The 10,766-nt window shown below is 35.2% G+C and overlaps 1 protein-coding gene and 1 non-coding gene across 2 annotated transcripts; one reads left to right on the plus strand and one right to left on the minus strand.

Annotated features, from left to right (window-relative positions):
* Window positions 1-690: 690 nt before the first annotated feature.
* On the plus strand, window positions 691-1,751 carry LOC113341531 (ylmG homolog protein 1-2, chloroplastic-like). Its single transcript, XM_026586372.1, has one exon. The coding sequence runs from the start codon at window positions 864-866 to the stop codon at window positions 1,542-1,544; it is 681 nt and encodes a 226-aa protein (XP_026442157.1). The 5' UTR covers window positions 691-863; the 3' UTR covers window positions 1,545-1,751.
* Window positions 1,752-9,351: 7,600 nt separating this feature from the next.
* TRNAQ-CUG lies at window positions 9,352-9,423 on the minus strand. Its single transcript has one exon. It is a non-coding gene; the product is annotated as a tRNA-Gln (tRNA).
* Between the last annotated feature and the right edge of the window lie 1,343 nt (window positions 9,424-10,766).

The raw sequence follows: 10,766 nt of genomic DNA on the forward strand, positions 1-10,766 counted from the left end.
GGAACCACTCGGTCAGTTGACGAGAGCTAGAAGAGGAATTCAAGGTCCTACCGAAAGCCTTTCATTTTCGAAGCTTCCACATCACTTGAGAGGAGAAATCATAGTGCAAGTCCACAAAAATGTATGCATAAAACCAACAATTTGTTTATAGCCTTAACTTGCAGAATCAATAAAAAGATGATTTTAATAGACTGAATTTGGGGTGAAGAGTTGCAAACCAGATCTGGATTTTAAGATAGAGAGAAATGGAGACAGCAGCGTGCTGTTTAGGGAAAGACTCTGAGAGGCAAACTCACATTTTATAGGTCAATTTTTCTGAAAAAACCCTAACAACAAAACCCTAAAAGGAAATAGAACTTTGAGACTGTACTCATCCCACGGGTCTGTCTTGGTAGATCTCTTTTAGAGACCCAGGTAACTGTGTGTCATGGTTGGTCGTACTGGGTGGGTGTCGGCAACAATCACATCAGAAATCAAACAAGGTCATTCACCATAACTCTCATCGTAATTCAATTCATAAATTATGATTTTCAGTAACTATAGATTAGAGACTAATGTAGTTCACATACATCAACTATAAAAATGAATTGTTCAATTTTTCATTTTGTAAACTAGTTTTTACTAAGAATCATAAAGAACAGATATAAGAATTTGTTTAGAAAAATTTGTAAACTAGATTTTACTAAGAATCTTAAAGAACAAATATAAGGAAGAAGAAAATGGAGTGAAAATGGTTGAATTCAAAGCCAAGGGAAAGTGCACCATAATGCTTTGTTGTCATCCATATGAGATGCCCCATATCATAAGAACAGGATAAGAGTCTCTCCATAGAGCTTAACAGAGGCATAACTCGAGAAGCAGAAATGGCTACTTGTATCATGACGGCTGCTAAAACCCCATTAATTGTTTCAAACTCACAATCTTCAAACCTTCGTTCAAATCATCTTTTAATCTCTTACTCAAATCAAGTAATCACTTTTCCAAGACTATCTCTCAGCATCAACAAAAAACCCCAATTCCCAAAATTTAGGGTTTCTGCTTCATCATCATCATCAACAGCTTCTCCTCCTATTGTCCCAAAATCAAACCCTAAGAAACCCAATACTCTTCTGTCCGATTCAATTACATCAATTTTTGCAATTGGTTTATCATTATCGAGAATCTTTCAAGGGGTTTTAAACAAGGCACCAGAATTGGGTGGGAATTTGGTGAATACTGCTGGTCCATTGTTTTTTGCTGCGATTAGGGAAAGACCCAAAGGTTATTTGAATACACCACTGACTGTGGTTGCTTCTGGTATGTCAAAATGGCTTGATATTTACAGTGGGGTTTTGATGGTGAGGGTGTTGCTCAGTTGGTTTCCTAATGTTCCATGGGATCGTCAACCACTTTCTGCAATTAGGGATTTGTGTGATCCTTATCTGAATTTGTTTCGAAATATTATTCCACCAATTTTTGATACATTGGATGTCAGTCCGTTGCTTGCTTTTGCTGTTTTGGGTGTTTTGGGGTCAATTCTTAATAATAGCAGGGGAATGTATTGATTGGTGAAGTGATGATGGATTTGGAGATTGATGGGGTTTTCATATGGTTTATACATCTGGGGCAGCACTAGAATTGGAGTATTGGAGTAAGTTCCGCAGCTTTAAGTTTTATGTTTCGTTTGCTATTAGTACTGTAATAGTTGATATTGCTGAATATAGTACTGATTATCTTATCTGAATATATATGAATGCTGAAATTTTGCGAAAGATAAAAGTCAATTCTCGGTTATGCATTTCATTTCTTGTTGTTAATGGATGGAATGTTTGTGTCTTATATGATGCTCAAAAATTTGTAACTCATGATTTAATCTATTATGTCTTAGTTTGATTATCACACTAGTTTATCGATGTTCTTTTAGTATCCCGAAGTACCTAATAGATTCAGATTTTACTTTGGATGTGGAAAGGAAAGACCTAAGCTTTTGGAACTGTTGTCTGTTGAGCTTCGTTATGTATACCGTTGTCTTGCAGAAACATTTGTCATGTTTGTGGATAAAAACTTTGATTGTTAAGACCTGGCATATCAAGTATAGGTGTCTAGGATTGTGGTACTCAACCGTTCCAATTTAACAATAGTTGAGGGAATATTAAGCTAATCGTCCTCATCAGTAGTTGTACTAGTATCTAACGATGTAAATCTTTTATTACAGATTCAATTTGCCTTTACTTTTGAAGTCTTTGTTTCTATTCTAATCTGTATCAAGACCCGTCATTCTCTCATAGAAGATCACCATTTGAATCACAAGCATTGTCTTCAAAACCCTTGCTTTTCAATCCCTGGAATTCTCTGGATCAATTTTTTTATGGTTTATACCATGTAGAGCTAGAATTGTAGTAAATTCTGCAGTTTACGTTAAGTTTTTTGTTTCGTTTGCTATTCTTGCTGTAATAGTGATTTGTGCTGAATGTAGTAGTACTGGTTATCAGACACGGAGGTTTTGTGAAAGTTACAGTCAATTGTTAGTATAATGCTATTCATTTTTTCTTATTCTTAATGGATGGAATATCTCAGGCTTATATGATCTTTAGAAAACAGAACAAATATAACATGATCTTTAGAAAACAGAACGTATAAGTTATGATTGAAACAATTTTAACCTGGTTTGATTATTACACCAGTTTATCAGCGATGTTAGTATAGTATCTTGAAGTAACCAATAAACTCTGATTTTACTTCGGATGAGTGAAGATTAAAATCCTAAGTTCTGGAACTGTTGAGGTTCATTGTGTACCCTTGTCTCACAAAAATGTCTGTCGTGTGTGGGAATGAAACCTTAGAATGCTCAGACCTGGCATATCAAGTATAGCTGCCTAGAATTATGGTTCTTTGGTGTTCTAATTCAGACAGTAGTTGAGGGAATATTAAGATCATCATCATTAGTAGCATCTAGCAACGCAGATCTATTATCATAGATTCTTTTGCTTTCACCTTTGAAATCTTTGTTTGTATCAAAACAATGACATTTTCTAATAGGATAGCCCCATTCCAGTCACAAAAATTTGTCTTCATAACCCTTGCTCTTTAATCATAGGAATGTTCTGTAGCAAAATCTTATTAGGTCGGTGTCCGCAGGTAATGGTACAAGAGTATCTCAATCTTGAGGGCATTGCGAATGGTGGTTCTGTACCACTTAAACTGTAGTATTTGTTAATGTGGATTTTTCGATAAAGATTGTGCAGTTATGTATTGGATTTTTCCTTTGTAGTAGTTGCCAATGTGACTGGGCTTACAGACACGAGCTGAACTCATTGTTGTTTTAGAGTGTGTTAGTGATCATTTCTTGGTTAAACTACCTAAATTTGTGAGTAAAATTTGGTGATTTAGAGCTGTGAATCTAGTGATTTTTATCAAGTTTATAGTTATAGACATGTGGTTTTGCACTTTGCCTTCAGTTTCCCACCTTACTCTTTTTATATTTCTCTCCTCTGAGATGCAATGTACCGCAGTCTTTAAATTGAAGTTGCATCTGCAGAAGAGATATAGTACTGGTTGTCTTATCTCAGTTATCTGAATATATATGAGTACTGAGATTTTGTGAAAGATGAAGTCAATACTTAGTTATGCATTTGATTTCTTCTTCTTAATGGTTAGAATGTTTGAGTCTTATATAATATTTAGTAACTTATGATTCAAATTATTGTAACTTCATTCGATTATTTCACTAGTTTATCGATGTTATTATAGTATCTTGAAGGAACCGATAGATTCAGTTTTTACTTCGCATGAGTGAAAGGGATAAAACTAAACATTTGTCGTGTTTTGGAATGAAACCTTCGAATGTTCAGACCTGGAACATCAAGCATACTTGTCTAGGATTATGGTCCTAAACCGTTCTAATTCAGATAGTAGTTGAGATCATCATCATCATTAGTAGTATCTATCAATGTATTGTCACAGATTCTATCAAGTTCAGCTGCGAAATCTTTGCTTGTTTTCAAATCTGTATCATAACTATCACATTCTCTCACAGAAGAGCCTCATTTCAATTACAAGCATTTTCTTCAAAGCCCCTTGCTTCACTCCTAGGAATTTTCTGTATTAAACTCTTTTTAGGTTGGAGTTGGCAGGTATTGGTATACATGTACATCTATCTTGATGGAAATGAGAATGGTGGTTCTGTACCACTTAAAATCATAGCATTTGTTGGATTATTCGAGAAAGATTGTGCAATCTTGTAATGGTCTTTTCCTTTGTAGTAGTTGCCAATGTGATGGTAAGAAATTTAATTATTACATTTGCAATCCCTTACCGAAATCGATATTAAGAAGAAGTGGGTATAGTTATGCTGGTAGCGTTTTAGACTTTTAGGTATATTAGCTTTGACGAGTATGGGGGCCATTTGTTCTGTAGTGAGGTGTCTGTTAAGATGTGTACACACTTTAATTTACTGGAAATGTACACTGACTAAACGCTGGAGTGTGGATTAATCTGGAAGGGTTAGTTTCTTATTTAAGTTTGAGTTATCTTTGTGGTCACAATAATATCTTTTGATAAAGACGTAGAATATTCACCCAAGTTGATACTACTGATACATGATCTTATCTTAAAATACGAGCCTCGAAGAACTCTGTAATGTAGCACCTCAACATTATAAAGAGGATGTATACCAAGTCAAGAATTCTTCGGGTTCAATAAATATGCCGAGTCACTTACTTGTATTTGTTTATTTATCTGAATAGAACCTGGTCGTTTGGTTTTTGAATTCCAAATGCTCTTTGTCCTGCGAAACCTAGGGTAGCTTTTGTTGGGTATAGCTTTCGTTAGATAACGACTTCTTTCATAAATAGAGTGTCAACAGTTGTTTCGGTGGCGAAATTGCAAATTGTTGCATTAAATATGGAGGCAATTCAGATTTCTGGCTAGAAATGAACTAAGGTTTGTGCAGGTTCATTAGTTGCATCATTTCAGTTTTATTTTCAATATACTTACCTGTAAAAGATTTTATGATTTTTGGTGAAAAACTTACCCAATGTTCTTAAACTTTTAAGAGAGCCAAGGAATCAGTATAGGCTATGCATCACTGTTTGCAGTATGTCAGACATAACATTAGCCAACTCTGTATGCGTTCTAGCCTTTTAGTCTCAACCCCATGTTTGTCTGTTGTCTGTTTGAACACTGATTTGAGAACACATAGATAACCAAATCAAGCAATGTTGTGATTAGAAATTCTGTAGTTCTTGTATGTATATAGGGCATAGTGAAGCAAGTATGTTAACAAGAAATGTTGCGTGTTCCCAGATGACATTCAGCATGCATTCTGTACCATATGTAGGACTTTCCAAATAGTAAACTCTGCTATCCTGTCTAGTGCCCAATGCATTGCACATGCACTATTTACACCAGTATCTGGTAGAAATGGGAAAACACTGCAATATTTCTATTTCAACGTGTGGGAAGAGCAGCAGTTGCTGCTAGCAGTGAAGATGCTTATTTCAATATCCAGATAGATGCTAAGAGGTCTGGCCTCTTCTAGCTGAGCTAACCTTCTAGTCTGTGGTACCCCGCAAGTCTGTTTTTCTCGGAGAAGAACGAAACTGTGTGTTGCTCTAAGCATTTCATACTAGGCACCTGTACTATTTGAATAGTGATTATGTCAATACTGCTGCTGGTTTCTCCTTCTCTGCTTGATCAAATTTACTGAAACTTAAAACGAGAAGGTGCTGTCTCGCATATTCTGCTTTGTGCTCTATACAGGTATGAGAGAGGTGCACTTATTGCAGTAGGCTTTGCAACATAATGTGTGCAGTTATTGCTGTGATGACGCAGTATTCATACACTTGGAAATGATGTAGTCATCAACTGTCTCAGACTTTCAAACCTCTGATATCCTTTGCAGTTCACATCCCAGTTGGAGTTTCTAACTCTGGTTTCACTATCACCATTCCTGAAACCCGGAATTCCGGCCGAGATGCCAATTAAAGGGGCACAGGCAAGCTAGGTACTTCAGTCAAGAATTGGTTGGTTTTGTTGGTTCTATTATCAAGGAGCTCTCGAGGGGTTTTAAACAAGCAACCACACCAGAACTGGGGAAAATTTTGGTTAATACAGCTGGGCCATTGTAGTGGCCATAATTTTTGGTTAATACAGCTGGGCCATGATTTTTGCAATCTTTTAATGGGGAAAATTTTGGTTAATACAGCTGGGCCATAATTTTTGCAATCTTTTAATGGATCCTTTGTAGTGGTTGCCAATGTGATGTATTCGTTTTGCAATCCGCTATACAGTATTTTGCTGAAATCGATATTAATAAGACGTGGGTATACTTATCCCGGTAGCGTTTAGCTTAGTTTAGGTATAGTATTTTCGACGAGTATGGCGGCCGTTTGTTCTGTTAAGATGTGTGCATAAATGGACACTTTACAAGGGTTGGAGTGTGCATTGCATAGTGGATCTGGAATGGTTAGTTTCTTATCCAAGTTTGAGTTATCTTTGTGGTCACAAGTTATATATCTTTTGATGAAGACGCAGAAGATTAACCCAAGTTGATATATGATAGTAGCTTAAAATACGAACCTTGAAGAACTCTGTTTTGTAGCACCACAACATTATACCGAGGAGGGTATACCAAGTCAAGGATTGTTCCGGTTCCATAAATATGTCGAGTCTCTTGTTTGTGTTTGTACATTTATCCAGTTAGGACCTGGTCTTTTGGTCTATGAGTTCCAAATGCTCTTAGTGCTGCAAATTCAAGGGTAGCTTTTGTTAGGTACAGTTTTTTTATGATATTGTCTGATTTCATAAATAGAGAAACAACAGTTGTTTTGGTGCGAAATCACAAAGTTAATTGCATTAAATATAGAGGCAATTCAGATTACAGCCTAGAAATGAACTTAGGTATGTGCAGTTCATTAGTTGCATCCTTTCAATTTTATTTCAATACGCTTATATGTAAGGCCAAGCAATATGGTGCCTCTTTTCCCTTCCCTATCCCTCAATATAGGAAAAAAAGTAAAAAAATATTCATTATGGTCTTCCACAATCCTACATGTGTAGAAATGTCCCTTCTTTTCCCTATTTGGAGGATGACATCTGATCCCCTTGTAGGGAAGGGAAATCACACGACTACTCAGTTGTCGTATAAATTTATGCTGGTTGTTGAGTAACCATATGGAAGTTGATACGCCTTCTTAGTTGCCTTAACATTTTACACGGCTACTGAGTAGCCGTTTTCGTAAATATATTTGTTTAACCTTTTTTCGTTTACACCTCTCTCACACCTGATCCTAGCCATCCATCACGAATAACGTTTCTATATTCTCCACCGTCGGACCCCAAAGGTCATTTTTTCAAAATTCTCTAGAAATACCACTCCAATTCTCTACTCAAATCACACCAAATCAATTGATTTCTTATTTTTCTTCTTCTTTACATCAATTGATTTCTTATTTCTCTTCTTCTTACTTTACTTCTTTGATTTTTATATTTATCTTCTACTACTCAAGTTTTTATATTTTAGTTTGACTTAAAATGGTTAATAATTTTTTTCAACGGGAAGAGATTGATCTTTATTGTTGTGTTTATTTATGTGAGTATGGATGAAATTGTGGGTTCGGGACAAAAAACCGCTATGTTTTGGATACGTATTCACCAATTTTTTGTCAAACGGCAATCCTAATGGAAGAGATTGGGCATCCTTAAAAACCAAGATGAAAGCAATAAAAAAAGATGTCGGAGAATTCGTGTCCATTCTTAACTCTATATATCGGCAAACCAAAAGCAGTGTGAGCCACAAAGATTTGGTAAGTACTATTAATTTGTTAAGTTTTTCCATAAAGATGGTAATAATAGTAATTCACTAAATTTTTGTTACATAATTTTTCAGACAAAAGAAGGTCGGGAGCAATTTCAGGAACAAACAGGACAACCATTCAAGTATGATTTATGTTTTTGAAATGTTTAGAGAAAAGGTCGCTGGATTTTATTATGAACTCACTGTGGGCCAAAACAGTGAGTTGTTTAATAATAATCGTAACTTTGTATCAGTCGAAGATGGTAGGGAAGTTCTTCCTAATAGAGAGACTCGTTGGAATTACAAGTATAATGCACGTCCTATAGGAACAAAAAAAGCCAAAATGCAAACTAGACAGAAGAAGGATCGCGAGCAAGGTATATTTAGAGAATGTAATAAGGGAACATCTTCGTTTAAGATGGTAGAATATAGGATCTATCAAAAAAGTGCTAGTATTTTGGAGTATTTTAAGTAAACACGATCAAGGAAGGAAGAAATGAGAGTGCAACAAGAATCCCAATACCAAACAATTTGGGAATGTACTCAACAACCGAGTTATAAAATGGAAGAACAACTCAATTTGCAAAAGTTGCAACAACAGACTAATCAAATACATCTCCAAAAAATGCATTTAGATCAAGACAATGCAATAATGTATATGGACCTTAGTCGGTTAGCTCCTAACGAAAAAAAATATTATCAACGCAAGCAAAAGGAGATTTTGAAGAGTATGAATATAATCAGCGTTGAAGATTCAGAAGATGATGATGTAATCCATCTCTAATTGTTTTATCTTTTATTGATTTTAGTTTTTTAATTTCTAGTCTAGATTTAATTAAAAGTGTTGTCCTAAATTTCTAGTTAGCATTGTTGTTAACTTAATTTTGAAAGTGCTGTCTAAATTAATTTAGTTATTGCTTGAATTAATGAAATGTTTGAATGTGTTGTAACCAAACAATTTTTCATATTCAAATTAATAACTTTATTATCACCTCTATTGTGTTCTGGTTTAATATAATACTTGCAATTTTGTATTTAATAATTTTTATAAATGAAACTATTGTTCATTAATAAATTAGGATTTTATTTATTCTCACCGATGGTGGGTATTCTCACCGCGCAACGTGGAGACTTATATGAGTTAGGATTTTAAAGGTATTGAATGAAAAATGTCAACAAGGTCCCAATTTTATCTGGACTTCGTGATAAACAAAGCAACTCACGAAAAAGGTTAAAGGGCTACCGATACAAGCCGCCAAACGAAAGCAAAAGCAATTTTTTCTTAGCAGAACTTGGAACTGATTACATATACGTCAAGCAAAAACATCGGTTACGTACCTCAGCTAAGGGAACAACAGTATTTATGTCTTGCATTGTCTTATTCTATTCTAACCACTCAATTTTCTCTTTGCTTTGCCATTTTGTTTAGGGTAGGTCGTCTTATATTCTGAGCTTCCCAAGTGCAAAAACAGGTTCCGTATTAGTAAATGCTTCACCTTCCCATATTTGGGATCCTCCATACCATTACCACTGATGGTTTTATGGAAAAGGAATGTAAAAGCAGAAAAAGGAAAAAAAGGTTCTACCGAGAATTGAACTCGGGTTACCAGATTCAGAGTCTGATGTCCTAACCGCTAGACCATAAAACCACTTTTGATTTGGAAAATTGCCACTGCACACGCTATGCTATGTTCCCACTTCATATTTTTAGTTAAAAGCAAATCTCCATCCAAATCAGGCCACCCAAAATTTCATCACTTGCTAAAGAAAAACCCTAACATGTAATTCAATCTCATGCTCTCTCTCAGCACAAGAATAAAATATTTTTCCACATCAAATGTGGCTGCAGATCCAGAAATTTATGTTGGTAGATAAGTGTTATTATCATGCACTTAACTTAGAGTTTCTCTGTCTTTTCCTACTCTCTACAATGTTTCTAGAAAGAGAAATCAACAAGTAGAAAAAAAAAAATACTATAGTAAACCAGTTTTACTCCATAGACACTGATGGCATACAATTTGGAATCTAGATCTTAACGACTGTCCGAAAATTAAATAGTGGAGGCAGTTGAGCTAGCTAATTAATGGTAATGAAAGCCACTTCCCAGATGTTGATTTTAAGTTCAATATAGGTGCATTTTTAGTTCAGCATTTTGATTATTCAGCATGTTTTACATACTGCATATGTTAATTTGCGATCAAAGTAATGCACAATAGGAAAATAACGTACACAAAAATGGTTAATTTGTAGTTTGTTTTCATTAGATTGCCACAGAGGAAATAGCGTAGCTTGTAGCTACTAGGAGTCGGTCAAACAGGATGACGAACCGGATGACATCACCCAAATCACGAGTGAAGTGTGAAGAACCATGCGTCAATGAAGAAACCGTGCATCAATAATAAAGTCTACGTGACATTGACGCACGTCAGATCCGAAATTAGGGGTTTTAGTTGCTGTCTTCCACTATGTAAACTCCTATATAAGGGACGGGCGTCTTTGTAAAGAGAGATCTTTTTGGGTGAGCTTAGGGGAAGAATTTTAGGAGAGAGAAAGTTATTTGCTCACCAAGTTAGGGTTTCTTCATATCATTGTACTTGTTTTAAGATTTTAATAAAAGTTCTTGAGTATTTCAATACGGTGTCTTAGATTGTTTCATAGATTCTATTAAGGATGTAGTTGTGAGATTTCTTGTAACTACATTTTGGCGCTAGAAAACAGTTCAAAATGATGTACCCTGTTGATGAATTTCTTTGAAAATAAATCTAAAATTCTTCATAGTTTTTCATCGCCGCAATAATAATCTTTGAGAGTTTTGAAAATTTAGATCTAAAAACTTCAATCCAAAGTTTTCACCTCAGAAAAACAATTTTCATTAGTAAAGTATTCAGTTCTTTAAAGAGTACTTTTTCCTTCATCAAGAGAAAACATTATTCCAGGAAAAACAGATGGTAAGACAAGCATCTATAGCAGAGCAAGTGATAACAACTAGGAT

This window comes from Papaver somniferum, unplaced genomic scaffold, assembly GCF_003573695.1.
Source record: "Papaver somniferum cultivar HN1 unplaced genomic scaffold, ASM357369v1 unplaced-scaffold_3, whole genome shotgun sequence".
NCBI lineage: Eukaryota > Viridiplantae > Streptophyta > Magnoliopsida > Ranunculales > Papaveraceae > Papaver > Papaver somniferum.